The sequence below is a fragment of the Sphaerodactylus townsendi genome, linkage group LG02 (assembly GCF_021028975.2).
Source record: "Sphaerodactylus townsendi isolate TG3544 linkage group LG02, MPM_Stown_v2.3, whole genome shotgun sequence".
NCBI lineage: Eukaryota > Metazoa > Chordata > Lepidosauria > Squamata > Sphaerodactylidae > Sphaerodactylus > Sphaerodactylus townsendi.
The window spans coordinates 30,355,726-30,374,431 of NC_059426.1; the positions used below are offsets into that span (position 1 = coordinate 30,355,726).

The window sequence follows — 18,706 nt, forward strand, 5'->3', positions numbered from 1 at the left end:
AAATTTGGTGGGATGCAAAGAATCTTGAGAGCCAGAATGGTTAAGAGCAGGGGATTCTAATCTGGAGAACTGAGTTTGATTCCCCACTCCTCCACCTGAGTGGCAGAGGCTTATCTGGTGAACCAGATGTGTTTCCACACTCCTACTGGGTGACCTTGGGCTAGTCATAGTTCCTCAGGACTCTCAGCCCCACCCACCTCACAAGATGTCTGTTGTGGGGAGACGAAGGGAAAGGAGCTATGATAGGCAGATTCTACAGCAGCTGTTATTGCACAAGAAAATAATGACCAGATCATCTTTCACTTTTATCCCACAAAGCCTTAATAGATTTTTTTCCACACAAAAAGGGGCTTCTTTAGATCCAGTGCAATAGTTTTACACCTTTCAAATCTATAACTCAGCAGCATTCCTAATCAATAATACTTGGAAAAGTCAGAACTTATATGCAAACCTTCTGAAAGCAAACTGAGTGGGGACAGAGGAGCATTTCCTTAAGCCCCACCCATGCATTAATTCCACCTGTATCCAATACTTAAGTGCTAGCTGTCTCTTTAGCATAAGTGACATTGAGGTATGGCTGAAGCAGAGATTCTGTCAAGACTACAATTGGTTTACAATAAAAATGAGCTGCACATTTATCTTCATTATCCTCAGCCCAAAAAAAGCAATCGCAGGCAAACAGAGGTACCGTATCTTTGGCATGGCTGCAGAAATTAAGATTCAATTTAATGTAACATCACTCTGTTCTTTAAACTACTAAAGAGTTCTCTATTTAATGGTATCACTAGAGTCAGCCCAACCATAAATGTGAATTGGGTGGTTTCCTAGAGCACCAGACTTTCAGTGATGCCCAGTGAGATAGAAGTTTCTCTTCTGTTTTAAAAATGTGTGTGGTCATCAATTATAAATGAAAGCTTATCCCAGACTTCTCAGTTTTCTCTGTATTAAATGGAGGGCCACGAAAGTCATAGTTTAGCTTGACTTTGACTATGAAGCCCCTAGGCCAGGACTGGGAACTTCTACAAAGTTTCCATTCAGTACATAAATTTTACATTTTCAAAATCCAGAAATTATATTCCTTCCTTTGACCATTTTGGTCACCTTCCTCTGGACCTGTTCAAGATTGTCAATGTCCACCTTGAATTGTTGTGCCCAGAACTGGACACAGTATTCCAGGTGAGATCTGACCAATGCAGAATAGTGTGGTACTATTACGTCCCACAATCTAGACACTATACTCCTATTGATGCAGCCCAGAATTGCTTTGGCTTTCTTGGCTTGCCATCAGAATTACTGAGCCTCATGTTCAGTTTCAGATCTGCTAAGACTGCCAGATCCCTTTCACATATACTGCTGTCACCCATCTTAAATCTGTGCATTTCATTTTTTCTACCTAAGTGTAGTATCTTACTTTTATCTCTGTTGAAATTCATGTTGTTAGATTTTATTTAGCTCTCTAATCTGTCAAATCATTTGAATCTATACAATGGCTGCGGTATTAGCTACCCCATCTCCTATGACCCCCCACAGCCATGCCCACTGTCCCACAATCCAATTGGCTGCACCTGAGATGTGTGGGGGGAGAGAGCAGGGAACATAGGGGGCCACCCACCTTGAGAAGGTTAAGTAGGCTCCCTAATAGAGCTGCCAGATAGATAGTACCTGGCAACCAGCTGGAGGGTTGTGCGAGGAGTCCAATGCTAGCTACAGTGCCATGTCACTTTCAGTAAAAAAAAAAAAACAGAAGTGACATGGGAAACTCTAGGAATCGTCAGAAACTTTATGGTTTCTGGTGATTCCTAGAGCAATAGTTTCTGGCAATTCCTACAGCTATTCTGTGTTTTAACTGTGAGCAAATACAGCTCTTCTTCCTGTGGAATTCTCTGCTCTGCATGGCTCTTCAGGATTTATAGAAGTGATTTATCATGACAAATGGCACCAGTTTTTGTAATAAAAATTATCCTACTGCTGCTCAGAGCAGCAGCTGGCAAAGAAGCAGGGTGAAGGGGATCCCCCACACCCACCAGAGGAATGGAACCGTTTCTTCCACACTCCTATTATTCTGCAAAATGTGCAAACCAGACTTTTTAGGAGGGCATTTTTATAAAGGATAAAGCTGTAGTTTATGGCACTCTTATATTCATTATGTTTTTCTTTCCGCATTTTTCCCTCTTTGTAGTCCAGTTTTTCCACTGCTGATAATTTACACATCTCATGTTGTTCCTATTGCATTGTTTTTCTGTGTATTTTTTAAATTTGTCTTGGGTCTCCATAAGAAAACCAGACTATGAATATATAAACAAATAATCAGAGACAGAAATTATTATCGTTTAGCAACATTTGGATCTCATCAGCAATGATGGAATCTTTTATTTAAGAAGTACCTCAGAATTACATAGAATATAATCTATATTTCTTGCTGAAATCACTTCAGCTCCAGATCCCAAGGAGAGACGCTGGAACTTCACAACATCCAGTTTTCAATCAACTTTGCTTGTAGCCACGGCACTAAGATCACCACACTATGTGCCCCTCTCGCATCCCACAATTGCCAAAGGTTTGCATTGTTATTGCTTTTCAAAAGTTGCATGAACTGTATCATGCAAATGTTCTCTTGACATATTTGCTTGCATATGAATAGCTGTAATTCAGTTTGAGTTACTCGCTGTGTTCTGTAATAAATAGCCCTTCTGAGAGATTTCAGGGGCTGGGAGCATTTAAGCCAAGATCAAAGCTGCGAGTCTTGTCTTGATGCACTTGCATAAGTGCCATTAGCATTACCAAATAAATGGGAAAATGCAAATCAGAGTGCCACCAGTTTTGTCACAATGAAACAAGTAATCAGGACCCTAAAGGGTAACAAACCCACTGCTTCTCCTAATAGAATTCAGGAGCAATACTTTTATTTTCAGTAGTTCCTGTTGTCACTTACAAAACTTATAACTGTGTGGCTGCCACCTAAATTTGAGCTCTCAGAAGTGCATAAAAACAGAAAAAAAGTGCTTCCACTCCAACACTGGTAATTGTATTTGCATAGCTGTGTGCAGCCAAATGTGTCTTCCATGTGTAAAATGCTCCCAGATAAAATTATGCAAATAATGCTGAGCCTTCATAGGTAACACAGGATAAAATATATTAAAGGAACGTTGCAATGATTTCTGTAACAAGAACCCTCAGGAAAAGATTCAGACAATGTTACCTGAAGAAACCCACATGCGAAGAATAGAAATATAAGGAACTTGGCTCTCGTCTGCCATATAAAACCATCAAGCAAGATCTGTATGCTTACACTTTTGTGCCCCACTCAACAGATCTTTAAGTACACATTTTGTAGCACAATCCTAAATCCTGTCTGAACGCCTTGAGGTAACAACTAATCCTGATGCCAGCACAAGTCTGAGACGTACTAGAGAGAGCAGGGTATAAACTGTGCAGTCCCTATGCCAATGCATAAATAGCTGGCATCAGGGGCATGTCAGGAGAGAAGTAAGGCACAGTGGATATCATAAGCTTCTTCAAGCTGAATTCTGCTCCTGGTGTAACTTTATGCTTATCACAACCATGGCATAGATGGAAAAATGTTCACAGAAAGTAGACAGGGAAAGACAATGAAAGCACATACAAGGCTTGGGATACCAACATTAGTGCACGCATTTATGGAACCGCGGGGCCACCCATGGCGAGCTGGGGCAGCATGCCTGTGGTTTAAGCAATCTTAGAGGGCACTGCCCTTTTAAGAGAGTCCATAGAGATAGGCTTGCCTGAGTGACAGCTTTCTGAAAACCGAGCCTCAGAGCCTGTGGAGAAAGGAAGGGGTGAGTGAGTGAGTAGTGAAGTGAGTGGGAGTGAGTGAGTGAGGTGAGTGAGTGAGAGGAAGGAGGAGGAGGAGGAGGAGGAGGAGTGAGTGAGTGAGTGGTGGGTGAGGGACAGAAGATATACTCTTGCATTAGTAAAGCGGGGGCTCCACAGGGAGGGCCGAGAGGTTTTTGGTCTCTGAAACTTCATTTGGACCCGATAAGCCCTTCAGATAACTGACATGAAATCAATCACACAGCTCCCTACACATATGACATAAATGACACCCATCATCTAGATAACAGGAGTCACAGCATGTCGGACTCACATGGGGGAACTTGAGCAATGGAAAAACAGAGAAAGAGAACTTTGAACAAAAAAAGAACACTTGGAGAACCAGCATGAGGCAGTGGTTAAGAGAAGTGAGTTCTATTCTGGAGAACTGGGTTTGATTCTGCCACAGGAGGTGGTGATGGCCACTAACCTGGATAGCTTTAAAAGGGGCTTGGACAGATTTATGGAGGAGAAGTCGATTTATGGCTACCAATCTTGATCCTCTTTGATCTGAGATTGCAAAATGCCTTAACAGAAGTCCAGCAGGTGTTGGGGCAACAACCACAGGAGCCATTGCTCATCCTACAGCCTTGAACTCCCAAAGAGGCACCTGGTGGGCCACTGCAGTGGCAGAGCTGGACTAGATGGACTCTGGTCTGATCCAGCTGTGGCTTGTTCTTATGTTCTTGCTGTTCTTGTGATTCCTCACTCCTCCCACATGAGTGGTGAACTCAGTGAACTAGTTTGTTTCTCCACTCCAGTCCACAGTTCTTAGAACTCTCTCAGCCCCACCTACCTCACAAGATTGTCTGTTGTGGGGAGAGAGGGAGAAGGAGTTTGTAAGCCACCTTGAGTCTCCTTACAGGAGAGAGGTGGGGTATAAATCCAAACTTCTCCTCCTCCTCCTCCTCCTCATCTTCTTAACTCAAGCTGCTATATGTTTAAAACCAAAAAATGGTATTCGAATAGGGTTGCAAATCTGCACGTAGGGCCTGCAGTTTTTCCAGATTTACAACTGATTTTCAGACTTACAGGATCTGAAGTTGGCCCTCTGAAGGAAGTAGCCGAATCTTCAGGCAAGGTAGCTTTGTAGGTTTTACATCCTCTCTGAGGCCACTTCCCTCCCCAAACGCCACTGTTTCCAGGAATCTAACCTCCAGGAATTTTTTTCTACCAAAGGTCAAAGTTGGAGCTCTATGTTTCACAAGCCAGGGGTGGGAACCTGCGGCTCCAGCATGTTCAGGGAACTTCTATCAATTTCCCATCCCAGCCTACCAGCATAGCCTGCATTGGCCATGCTGACAGAGGCTTGATGGGAATTGGAGTTCCTGAACATTATCTAGGCTGCTGATTCTATTCCCAAGCATATGGCTTAGGATGCAATGGGGACATGTGGGGACATTTGCCCCAGGTAGCCCCCATTGCATCAAGTGGGGGGGGCAGAAAATCATACCCCACACTTCCGGGAAGGAGGAGGGGCATGGCTGGGCCTGGGTACAACATGCGTGCACTGCCCAGGACGAGGCCAGTCCGGGCGGTATGCACACATTGCACCCAGGCCCAGTCATGCCCCAGGAAGGAAGAGGGGCACGACATGTGTGCACCTCCCAGGATAAGGCCTGTGCCTGTCGGCTAGCCTGGTGAGCTGTTGGCAGGCTTTCTTTCTCTTTGGAGAGCACGCCCATGGGCCACCAGGCCAACTAACGTCACGCCCAGATCCAGCCATGCCCCTTCTCCTTCCCCCCTAACCCTGCCAGGCCCAGCCACCGGCTTAGGTAAGTGGGGGGCGGGGGGCCCATGAGTGCGGGAGGGCCCCCCAGAAAGTTCAGAGTCTGCTCCGGGCTCCATTTTCCATAGCTCCACCTCTGATTCTAAGAAAACATTGTTGTATAAGTTCAACATTAATGCAGTGCTTGATATTAAGCGAATTAACCATCTAGAGCAGGGGTAGGGAACCTGCGGCTCTCCAGATGTTCAGGAACTACAATTCCCATCAGCCTCTGTCAGCATGGCCAATTGGCCATGCTGGTAGAGAGCTTGATAAGAATATGGATTCCTAATTTATCGAAGGCTGCAAAATCCTACCCTGATCTAGAATTTTATTATATAGGAGAAAGAAGGATTAAAAAGACTTGAACAAGTAAAGAAAGATAAACAGCTGAAAGTCGTAGTTCAGCCCCAGGAAAACATCTTTACAATTCAACATTTGCGGAAAGTAACTTACATAAGATGTTATATGCACCAGCTACAAAAATCTCAAAAAACCATCAAAACTTATAATTGAAATGACACCACCCCCTCTAATTTGTTATAAACATATCTGCAACGAAAATTAAAAGATCAAGTCTCTCAAAATTTTATTTAAACTGCCACTACTAGACTGGATGAAGCAAACAAGTCCCCAAAGGCTTCGGTCCTGATAGTAAGGGCTGTCCAACAGTGGAATGCACTACCTAGGAGTGTGGTGGAGTCTCCTTCTTTGGAGGTTTTTAAACAAAGGCTGGACGGCCATCAACCGGAGGCTTTGATTTTGTGTTCCTGCATTGCAGGGGGTTGGACTTGATGGCCCTTGTGGCCTCTTCCAACTCTATGATTCTATGATTCTAGGTCAAACTCTCAGACCAGCAACCTCATCATCAGGGATGTAGTTATAGATTTTTAGGGGGGGTCGGGGGTGTGGCCACACCCCCACCCTCACCAAGGCATGGCCACGCCTGAGCCCCAAGCCCTGCCCACGGACTCAGCTTGTAAAAAGCAACTCTCCGAGGGCAGGAGGCGGCAGACTCCCTGCCTACCCTCCTCCCTGCACCCCACTCAGCTGGGCTCCCAGCTGGCAGCCAGCTGTGTATTCCTTCTGCCCTCTCCTCTGAACTTGAGAGGCATAGAGGGAAAATGGAGCCCGGTGCAAATCTGAGCTCCCAGGGCAGCCGCTGTGATGCTGGAATCCACCCCCTGACACAGAGCGTATGAGGCAAAACCTGGAGCCCTAGGCAAGAGTACAGTTGGATGCCCCCCCATGCTTGAAACCCACCCTGGGACCAAAACTTTTGCAGCACTTCAGGTCATTGGTGCCTGCAGGGGGTGCATTTTAAAAATATCGGCACCAGAATTTCAGCGTATCATCAGCATATCATCAGCCCCCATCTCCTATTAGCTCCCATTGGAAACAATGGGGGATGGGGCACCTCTTTTTGGGAGTCTATAACTTTGGACCCCCTGAACCAAACCTCACCAAACCTGGGTAGTATCATCAGGAGAGTCTCCCAAACAATCACTGGAAGTTTGGTGCTGCTAAGCTAAAACAATGCGCACTTGAATGACAAAAACCGAGAAAAAACAACTAAAAATAAGTTTTTTAAAACCCACAAAATCTTGGACATGAATGGGGGGGGGGTTGAACCCAAGAAAAAAAAACCTTACCTACATCCTTGCTCATTATCATAATCCCAGACATGTGTTTAGCTAGCGGTGAGAAAAAGGCCCTCTAAACATGCTCTGAGGCATTCTGCCCATTGTTACTGTACTTCAACTCGGAAGGAAAGGGCTCATTGTTGGGGACCCACAAAGTCAAACAATCAATCAATGTTTATTAGCCACAGGCCATACACATATAAACAGATACTTCAACCCTTGGCCCATTCCCCGCCACAGTTTACAAAATATAAAAAACACATTGTGAGGATTCTTCTCAAGCTTTAGATGTGTAGATGCACCACAGTTTCCAATAGTGTTAAAACCACCAAAGCAAAATTTATCATATATCCACACGCAGCAGGATCCGATTGTGATTATAAAAGGTTTTTTTTCCCACCTTTAATACAACTTAGCTTCGTATGTTTTACGAACATCAGTTAAGCGTTCTCTGATTTTAGCTACTAAAAACATGAAGATATCATTACTTTAAATGTAACTCCTCAGGATACCGCGTCCATTTATCAAGAAAGCAAACTTTCTCTTCCTCCCACTACCTTTCAGACCTGACAGTGATATCATTGATATATTTGACTACTTGGGATAGCAGAGTGAAAGGGCAATGAAGTGTGGTGCAGGGGTGGGAACCCTCGCGGCTCTCCCAGATGTTCAGGAACTGAATTCCCCATCAGCCCCTACCAGCATGGCCAAGTGGCCATGCTGACAAAGGGCTGATAGGGAGTATGGGATCCCTGAAGCCCCTGGCCTGAAGCAATTCTCGCAAATTAATGTGCGTAGTTATGCGTCATTACACTGGATTTGCTAAAGCATACATCTACGCATGCAGTAGCTCTTTTGGTGTTTTGTTATATATCTCCCCAGTAATTGTTCTTGATTTAAGAAACGTCGATATCTCAGGAAGTGAATGATTTCCTTAGGTTTGCTTCCTTGAGATTTGTGAGATATTGTGCATAACATTTGTTCTTTTTGACGCAGAAGAACCATGGGGAGTATTTCTGAATGGAAGCAAGTTGTTTGTCTTGTAGAGCATCCTCTACTATAGAGCCAGTCACCGAGAATTTTTTGCTTTAGCATCCCATCTAAGCGAATAGTTTTTCAGATCAGAAATTTCGTAAAGAGCTAAAATGGGAGAAATTTGATCATCCCCCCTGTTTGTTCTCGTCATGTGTCTATAGCTCAGATTTACTAATTGGTTGGACTTTAGAGTTGCCAAGGTTTTATGATACAAAAGTATTCTTAGATGGATTCTTGTCCTGATGGAGGGTAGCCCTACTTCCATTCGGAGCAGCTGGGCAGGGGTGGAAGGTGGCAGGGCCAAAATCTTTCTCAGAAAGATATTTTGAACCGTTTCCAATTTTCCTACAGTGGCAATGTCCCATCCCCAGAAAGTCAGAATAACGTTTAGCAAGGATCCATGTAAGGGCTTCTCAGTGGTTGCTCCTAAACTGGGGATCTCCCTTCCTTAGGAGTAAGAATCCTAATTTCAGGCCTTCGGGTGCCATTTGAAAACCCACCTTTCCCAGGAGACTTCTGAATACATTTTATGTTTTTTGTCTTTATTTGATTGTTGTGTGTAGAAGGATGCTGTATTGTCTAAGATGGCGTTTTTATAAGTGTCCTTTAGCATTTTCTAAAAAGGCAGCCTAGAATTTAAAAAAATAAAATAGGGTAGACTAAGTCCTCTTAAACATTCTGCTGTATTTATGAATCCAAACTTCACTGCCTTTCCCCACTATATTCTGTTTTGCAGAACTAAAATTGTCCAGAGAGACACTTTTTGCCTTATTGCAGGTAGGATGTGGGAGTCTGGGGAGGGGACTGTAGAGAAGTGGCGTATCTGCCTAAAGACAGGGGGTACCCTCTGTCCCCGGGTGCCACTAATCTGGTCATGTGGGGACGCAAAATCGCCCCCCACATGACCAGGAAGACGGCAAGGCAGCAGGAAGTCCTGCTGCCTCATCGGCTTCAGGCACCCTCGGCCCTAATCATATCATCATCAATGTGGGCGGGGCCAAAGAAGCCTTACACTGCCCCCCCAAGCATCACCCCCCCGGCTCCCAGCTCCTAGCTGGCAGCTGGCAGTCCCTTTTGCCCTCCCCGCTGGGGACAGCAGAAGCAACTGCAAGGCTCCATCCTCGTCTTCTTTGCTTTTATAAGCATGGGGGGCTCGGGGGCCCCATCTCCCGAGCCCCCTGAACCCCGTCTCCAGGATTAGCGGGGGGGGGGGTGCCTGGAGAACAGGCGCCATTTCCCCCCACATGCCTCTGTTATAGAGTTGACCCTGGTGGTGGTAGAAAGTATGTTCAACTCACAGCTGGTTTATGGAAATCCTGTAGGATTTTCAAGGCAAGAGACATTCAGAGGTGGTTTGCTGTCGCCTACCTCCATGTGGGATGAGAGAGTTTTGAGAGAACTGTGACTGGTCCAAGGTCACCCAAAAGGCTTCATTTGGAAGAGTGGGGAATTTAACCCAGTTCTCCAGGTTACAGTCTGCCACTCTTAACCACTACACTACATTGGTTTTCATCCCATAACATAAAACTATAGAGTTTTTGGAAATTCCTAGTGCAATGTGACATAATGCCATTGCCCAAGGGTGATCCCCCCCCACCAACTGGTAAAATCTTCCTTCCTGCACCTGCACATGGCAAACCTAATGGCAGAGCTACATCTGAAGTACCACCATGTAGACCCCGACACAATATGTGAAAAACCCTAAACCTATTTGTCAATCAGATAGCCTGGCCCATACTTTGAGGGTGAATTGGTAGCGATGCAACTTTTTGTTTTCATGTAACAAGCTACCTTTCAGGGCTGCCTTGTGAAGTAATTCCAAAACAAAAGCTGGGAAGCATTAAACAAGTCTTCAGTTTTTGTTTACCTTTAACCTGATAAACCTCCCTGGCCTCTGTTTCCTCCCGCCTTTGATGGTTTTGTTCTGCCTTTTCCGGATAAGAGTTTACAAAACAACGGCTATTGAACAGGAAGATAAGAAGTGCACCTATTTGTTTAATAACATCAAGGGGAGGAAAAACTGCTGTTTCATCTATTTTTGTTGTTAAGTTGCTCAAAAAGGATCAAAATACCAATTAACTTGCTAGCTTAGGAAAAAAAAATCTTTGATATCCTCAGATTTACTGCCATTTCGAAACTCTTGTTCGTACCTGCCTAATGGCTTTTATGATTAGGAACAAAGAAATGCCAGTCTGTTTAGCATTTGACCTGTTTTTCCTCTAAGCTTTCTATGTTTTTCCACCGCTAAGGAACTAAGTACTTGATTTGTTAGGGTTGAGATTCCCCACTCAATCTACAAACGCTTATAATTTAACTTTATTTCTGTATTTATATTCCATCGTTTTGCCACAGCATCTAATTGTTTTGACATAGGACCTTCATTTTGGACAAGAGGCTACTGTTAGGAGAGAATACGGAGAGAGAAAGAATGGTTTCCAGTTGGCAAAAGTGTTAGACAAGGATGTATTTTATCTCCCTATTGCTTCAATAGATATGCAGTACATATCATAAGGAAAGTTGGATTAGAATTAGATGAAGGTGGAGTGAAAATTGGGGGAAGGAACATTAACAATTTGAGATATGAAGAAGAAGAAGAGTTTGGATTTATACCCCACCTTTCTCTCCTGTAAGGAGACTCAAGGTGGCGTACAAACTCCTTTCCCTTACTCTCCCCCCTACAGACACCTTGTAAGGTAGGTGGGGCTGAGAGAATTCCAAAAAGCTGCAACTAGCCCAAGGTCACCCAGCAGGAATGTAGGACTGCGGAAATACATCTGGTTCACCAGATAAGCCTCTGCCACTCAGGCGGAGGAGTGGGGAATCAAACCCGGTTCTCCAGATTAGAATCCACCTACTCTTTACCACTACACCACGCTAATGATTCTACATTACTGGCAGAAAATAGTAAAGACTTGAAATGACTATTGCTGAAAGTTAAAGGAGAACGTGCCAAAGTTGGACTATAGGTGATCGGGAGCAACAGCCACAGAAGGCCATTGCTTTCACATCCTGCATGTGAGCTCCCAAAGGCACCTGGTGGGCCACTGCGAGTAGCAGAGAGCTGGACTAGATGGACTCTGGTCTGATCCAGCTGGCTTGTTCTTATGTTCTTATGTTCTTATCATTAAGAAGACAAAAGTAATTACTGTTGGAGAATTACCCAACTTTAAGGTGAACAATGAGCAAACTGAAGTTGTTCAAGTCTTTCTGGTCGAATCCCCACTTGAAATTTGCACGCAGATCCAAACCTGTTCATTGTGAAACTGTGTCCTCTTCATCGGAGTTTCTCCCTCCCCACCGCAGCGAGCACACAGCAGACACACCCGGTTGCAGAACTCTTAGCAATCCCCACTACCAGGTGAGCTTGCTTCGCCTGTCTCCCCTGATTGGCTGGCATGCTTTGATGGGGCGGGACCTTTTCCCACTGCGGAAACACACATTGTAGGGGTGTGATAAAAAAAACCCAGCATATGAAAGTTTAACATTTAACTGTTTAACTGTGCAAACAGTTAATCGTTACCTGTGTAAACCATTAACGATTCAAAGTTACACGTTTGACTATTTAACATTTGCGTCCCCTTCTGCCGGCCGATTGCAAAAGCGGAAATGAAACCAAGGAAAAATATGCGCACAAGATCGCGAAAGCGCTGATTGGTTCCACCTAAATTCGCCAGCGTCACACTCCAGAGGCGGGAAATCTGTTGTGGTTTCAACCCTCATCCCTCCCCTTGGATCAACTCTGAACCGTGTTAATAGGGTCTATGCCACTTGCAACCAGGTCCTGCCAGAACGAGCGCCAGAAACAGAATCTGCCACGCAAGCAATGGGGAGGTCGTCCCTCAAACCTGGTTAGTTTGTGTTCTGAAACCTGGCTAAGACGGTAGTGGGGATTCGACCTCTATTCCTTGGCTCCATCATCAATGAAAAGGGAGACTGCAACCAAGAAATCCAAAGGAGACAGTGACTGGGAAGGGCATCCAGGAAGGAACTAGAAAAGATTCTTAGTTGTAATGATGTGTCACTGACAACCAAGACCACGTTAATTCATGACATAGTATTCCCCATTACTATGTATGGGTGTGAAAGTTGTACAATGAAGAAAGTTGACAGGAAGAAAGTAGATTCCCTGGAAATGAAGTGTTGGAAGAGAGCACTACAAGATACCGTGAACTGCCAAAGAAACAAATAAGTGCATTCTAGATCAAATCAAGGCCAAACTGTCCTTAGAAGCTAAAATAACTAAGCAAAGGTTGTCATGCTTGGGTTACATTATGAGAAGAAAAGAGTCACTGGAGAAGACAATAACTCTAGGAAAGATTGGAGGCAGCAGGAAAGGAGGAAGACCCAACATGAGAAGAATAGACTCTACAAAGGAAGCCATGGCCCTCATGAAGAATATTAAACACAAAATTGCCTAAACTCACACTAAAGTCAAAACACCACTGAGGCAACATTTTAAACAGTAAGCCAGGTCAAAAAAAGTTAAAACAGTAGCTCTTGGGGGATCATCACAAGAGAATGGACTGTTCAGAAACAAAGTATTATTGATCTATTACTGAATGATCATCATCATCACTGTTGTTAATTGAATTTATACCTTGCCTTTGCTGTCCAAATAAGAGCTCAGAGCAGCTTACAATATAAAATTAGATAACCATATCCCACTTTTCTTCCCAATGGGAAACCAAAGCATTCTTCTCTTCTTCATTTTTATCTTCATAAGTACCTGTGAGGTGGGGGCAGTGCAATACTGAGGAGGGGGGAATAGTTGTGTTGCAGCTGGGGATGGTGCAGCCACAGTGTAGCTGTGCAATCTCCAAAGAGGCGTGCTGCACTACGGACACCAAGCTCAAAGTGGCACTGCCCCCTCCCTGACAAAAGGGGTCTATGCAGCTCAATAGGTTGTGCCCATGACTTTGCTGGTGTAAGTCTGTGCCAGCAAAACACACACACACCCCCAATCAGGCATTTTTAATGGGTTGGACAGTCAAGAGGGCGTCTCCCTGAGATCTTAATTTCTGGGTAGAAATACACCATAACTTTTTGGGAATATGAGATGCATGGAGGAGTACATCATTCAGGTCAATCACAGAAAAGTGGTTGGGGGGTGGGGGAAATCTTACAAAGAGAGGCTGGTTCAAAAATAGATCCAGTTCAACAAGTAATCAATTAATTCAGCCAGGGATGCAGGGTTGAAGAAAGCCAAGGGCAATTTTTCATTGCAGCACATACGTAACTATGATGATATTACAGGTAGAAGATCTTGAATGTTAAGCCCCATACACATTAATGTGAAAACAACCTCTTGCTTGGTAAACAACGTATCATTGGAAAGTCTGTCAGGTGCTTTCTTTCTAGTATGCTACCGTTTAAAATATAGTTTGGGAAGGGGTGGGTGGTTAATACATGGACAGGTGTTTTAACATGTGATCTTCCTTTGGTACCATGAATTGGTACAGGTTGTAGGACTCATGTGATCTCTCTGCATATACAGACTGGCCTAAAATCCAACTGAATGGAACTCCAATATTTATGTCACTCAACAAGAATATGGCTTACCTTTTTACAAACTCCTCAAAGAGAATGCGATGAGAATACCCTTGTCGACGTATATTGATGGTCTCTAGAATACCAGTGTAGCGCAGCTGCACTAAAACCCTCGCCTGGGAAAACCTCAGTGCTTCACGGTCATCATTGGGCTTAATGCAGCGAACAAAGTGAGGCTGCCCAATCACCATTTTGGACAACAGATCCATCAGAGAATACTAAGAAAATAAAAGAAAACATGAAAAGATATGACCAAAAAAACCAAGAGTGCAAATAACCACTAAAGAAATGAAATGCAGCGTACGCTATCTCTTCCAGTCACATCTCCACTTTCCCATGGACAAACAATGGGAATTTCCACACCATTCATTTAAAATGTTTTGAGGCAGGAAATAAAACATTTACTCTGTGGAGTTCCGCATTCTTTTTACCCCCAAATGTTTTATTTCCAGTCTCAAAACATCTTAAACGAATCCCCTTTTAAAGCGATTCTCTGGCTGAAACGTTTTGAAAACGTCTTCAGTTGCTGTGCGAGCTACTGACTACGTTTCCCATGCTTCTCGGTTTCCTTGAACTTCCTTCTTGGTGCCATCTTCTGAGCTCACTAAGTTCCTCCTCACCTATTTATTTGCAGCATTTAGCTGTTTTGTTCTTCTATTTTGTGGGGGCCAATCTTCGAAGCACAGTCTACAAGGAGCAGAGAATGTAGCACGAGGCTGTGAAGCACTGAATCACAAAAACCATGGAACTCCCTTTCCAGAGAGATTCACCTGTCCTCCTTCCAGCATTTGAAGACTTTTTTTTTTGCTCTGGTATTCTCTCAAAGATTCCCTCTTCTTGCCCCATGTTTGAACTGTCGTTTTCCTGTACTTTAAAATGTGTATCTTAGTTTTGGTTTTTATGCTGTGGCTTTAAAGTGCTTGCTTTAAATGTTAGCTATCTTCATGGCCCTGATGGGGCAGAAAGGTGGGGCCCACATTTTATAAGTAAATAAGTGTCCCACAGTAACCCCTCCCACTTAGCAAAAGGTTTCATTTTAAGGTGATTCTTCTCTGCCTGAGACCATTAATTTAGTAAACATTTACCGAAAAGGGCCTGATTCCCACCCTTCATCTTCTCACTTGACCTTATTTTTCACTTCCATTCGATTCTTCCCAACTATAATGATTATACCAGTTCCTGACAAGTTCCTTCGTCCTTATCTTGAGCATCCACAGAAATCCTACATGCTGTAGACAACATTCAGCACAGTGCCAACTTTACAAGAACAGTCAGAACAGAATAGTAGCAGTGGCAAAATTACAATATAGGTACCCTAAAATAGGAAGCCACAGTTTGCCTCTTCATGTTGGTTGTTTCCTCAGGGTGCCTCATAATCTCCATAGTGTCAACCTGGAAACACAAAGTGCATGGAAATATGTATTTGTTTATGAAGCTTACATGAGGTGTTCTCACCCATATTCCCCCCAAGCCAGATAGACAATGCAATTATCAGTCAAGTCACACCTTCCCAGCTCACTAACTCTAAGCTCAATCTTATCAGATCTCAGAAGCTAAGGAGGGTCTTAGTATTTGGGTGGGAGACTACCAAGGAAGTCCAGGGTCATGACTCAGAGGTAGGCAATGGCAAACAACCTCTAATCAATGTATTGTCGAAGGGTTTCACGGCCAGAATCACTGGAGTGCTGTGTGGTTTCCAGGCTGTATGGCCATGATCTAGCAGCATTCTCTCCTGACGTTTCGCCTCCTTCTGTGGCTGGCATCTTCAGAGAATTCTCTAACTATCCTCTTCCACTGAAATCTGAAATGATGCCACTGAGCAACATAAAAATAATGGGATCACAGTGTTATTAATATATAGGGTGAGATTTGGGAAGGCCTGGAAATGGGGGTGGGTTTTTCTGTTCTTTTCTGGGGATTCCCTACCAATTCTACCAACTGAACAATTAGAAAATTCGAGAGAACCCTAGAAAAAAACCCATCCCATGAAATCATTCCTCTTGTGAAATGAGTGAAGATTAGATTTTACTCAACCAAAATGTACAGCTCAAACATTTTAATGTAAGACAAACAACAGCATTTGGTAATGATAATGCAAACGATAATGCATAATGTAAGTATGCACATTGCAGACATGTACGATGTCTATAAATATATATATTTATTGTTTACATGTGAACAGCTTTGGCAGCAATTAATATGTTTTAAGATGTTTGGGTGATAATACTGCATTAAAGAATTCATTGCCTCCAACATGCTGGTTGCCTTGCTATCATCAGATGAGTCTCTTCCTGTCAAAATAATACCTTCTTCTTTTCTTTCTTTTTTTTGCTTCCTACAAAAATTGTTTTCTATTTGCAATTTTTAGTTTTTCCTCTGGCCAGCCAGCAAAGATTAAGTGATATGTGCTCCGTAGGGTGCAGCAATTCTGGAATTCTCTTACTATATCTGCAATTTTGCTTCTACAAAATGAAGGGATGACCTTTTTTTAAAATTCCATAACTATGCCCAAAAGTACAATTTTTACAGTAACAAAATTATACATTTTATGTTGCTAATGCAGTAAAATAAGTTTAGGTTGGCCAGGAAAAAATTGGGGCCGAATATATTTCAATTTTCTGAAAACTTTCATTTTCCTTCATGGCTTCAAAATCTCTGTGTGGCGACTGCGGCAGGCTATGCTCATCATGCAAAGCAGACCCACAGGGTTTTTTTCCCCCCCTCACAATGGATCAAAGTACACTGAGGAAAGACACAACAACTTAATTATTCTGCAGGACTGGAAGGAAGGTTTTCAGTCTCAAGGTAGGACCTCCAATTCTTCCGGATTTAAAACTGGTTACAGAGATTAGTTCCCATGAAGGAAACAGCAACTTTAAATGGCAGAATGCAAGGTATTGCATCGCTACTGAGCTCCCTCCACCAGAGGCATAGCAATGGGGAAAAATGCCCAGTGCACCGGTGCATCCTCCACCCCGTCCCGTCCCGTCCCGCCCCTGCGACATCCTGAAACATCCCCTTGGAGCTACGCCTCTGCCCTCCACTGTCCAAACATCACCCAAACCTCCAGGAATTTCCCAAGGCAGAATTGGCAACACTCTGACTACATATCAGGCACAGATATGTGGCAAACTACTTATCAGTATGGGTACATATTGACAGAGTTGATGTGAGCTGAAATATAAGAAATGTTTTCTATATTTGCCTGCTGTATGAAGACGTCAAATAAGCCAGAACATTGTAGTACTAAGACTTCAGGGCAAGGCCTGGGATGACCTAGGTTAAAAATCCCTGCTTGCCATTTAGGTTTGCCAGGCTTAGTGGGAAGGTTCCCATTTAGCCTGTGTTGCCCGCTCCTGTCCCGAGCAGCACTGGGAGGGAAAAAGGCCTCACATGCATCAATACTCCAGTTCTGTGGAAAACCCAGAAGTGATTTTACCACAGAGTTTCTGAAGAATCCTAGAGTTACCTGATGTTACTTCCTGGTTGTCCTTCAAGTAAAATTGTGGACCATTCAGGTAGTATGGCCCCGTCATGTGTCAACTCCCAAGTTCCTGCTAGTTCTAGTTAATGCCATACAACTTAGTGGGTGACCTTGGACGGGTCGCTCTCTTTCCCTTTCTGCACATGCAGAATAATGCACTTTCAATGCACTTTCAATCCACTTTGCAGCTGGATTTTACTGAGCGAAATAGCAAAATCCACTTGCAAACAATTGTGAAAGAGGATTGAAAGTGCATTATTCCGAATGTGTGGAAGTGCCCTCTGTCAGCCTAGCCTATCTCACAGGGCTGTTGTGAAGATAAAACGGAAAAGGGGAGAACCTTGGAGGAAACTCGGGATAAAAATAAATAGCAATGAAGAAAACTTTGCCACCTACCTTGCTATCCCTCTGGCCTAATTTCAAAGAACGGTGGCCCAAGCTTAACAGGTCTGCTCTGTAGACTGCACTCACAATGAAGCAGCAGGCATCGGCTTCCTTTCCACTGAACGCAAAACCTGTTTCCTTTTAACTATTTGGGATGGTTTTTCAGTATTCTACACCGGGTATCACGCTGCCAAGTTGCCACTGCTTTACCCAGAAAAAGCATCTTAGCGTTTCAACATAGTGCGCAGGGGAGGAAGTATATTGTTCCTCACATGTCTTAATTATGCTGTCACTACAGCTGCTCTTGATCAAAAATCAAAGCTGACTTTGTGAATGAAAGGAGGAGGAAATCAGCCACACAGATAGCAATCCAAAGCAGCTTTGTATTGTTGCATGACAGTTCTACAAAATGAAAGGAAACAATCTGTCCCCTGTTCACATGGCACATTAGTAACATTTTAGCACTCGAGAATGCTCTGTGGCAGTTTACCATCTGTTGTGAACAGGCGGCGTTTGTGTAAACCATGAACATTTGAACCAGAGAACGGCGCTTTCGCCACCGCCGCTGCCCACCGCAACCTTTGTATTGTGCCGCGTTTCCTATATGTCACCAGATCTAGACTCTGATTTTCAAAGGGCTGTAAGCAGAGGCAGAGGAAGGACCGCTGTTCTCAAAACAGTAATTTTATATGCCTTACCTTGAGGAGGTACTTGGGAGACTGCATGCAAAACAAGAAAGGAAAAGAAAGAGCTACTAAATCAGCATTAGAATAGTCGTTGAAGGGACAGAGTCAGGAAGGACAGGAGAAATGGATTGGATGATCAGAATTACATGGAGAAATGAAAGGGTCACATCAATCATAGGAGTCATAAGTTGCCAATGGAAGTACCCTTCTATATACGAAGTATATAGAAGTACCCTTCTATATCCCGCACATGCAGAATAATGCACTTTCAATCCACTCTCAATGCACTTTGCAGTTGTGCGGAATAGCA

At 43.7% G+C, this 18,706-nt stretch overlaps 1 protein-coding gene across 7 annotated transcripts in view; it reads right to left on the bottom strand.

Annotated features, from left to right (window-relative positions):
* The window catches only part of MYO3B (myosin IIIB), a 349,141-nt gene that overhangs the window by 128,503 nt on the left and 201,932 nt on the right, over positions 1–18,706 (bottom strand). For 6 of the 7 annotated variants that reach the window (XM_048486352.1, XM_048486349.1, XM_048486348.1 and 3 more), the window contains 3 exons: positions 18,409–18,429; positions 15,157–15,234; positions 13,855–14,060 (listed from right to left, as the gene is read on the bottom strand). In XM_048486352.1, the coding sequence (XP_048342309.1) occupies positions 13,855–14,060; positions 15,157–15,234; positions 18,409–18,429 (305 nt within the window). The remainder of the gene's footprint in view (positions 1–13,854; positions 14,061–15,156; positions 15,235–18,408; positions 18,430–18,706) is intronic. The other variant, XM_048486350.1, reaches the window with a different exon arrangement.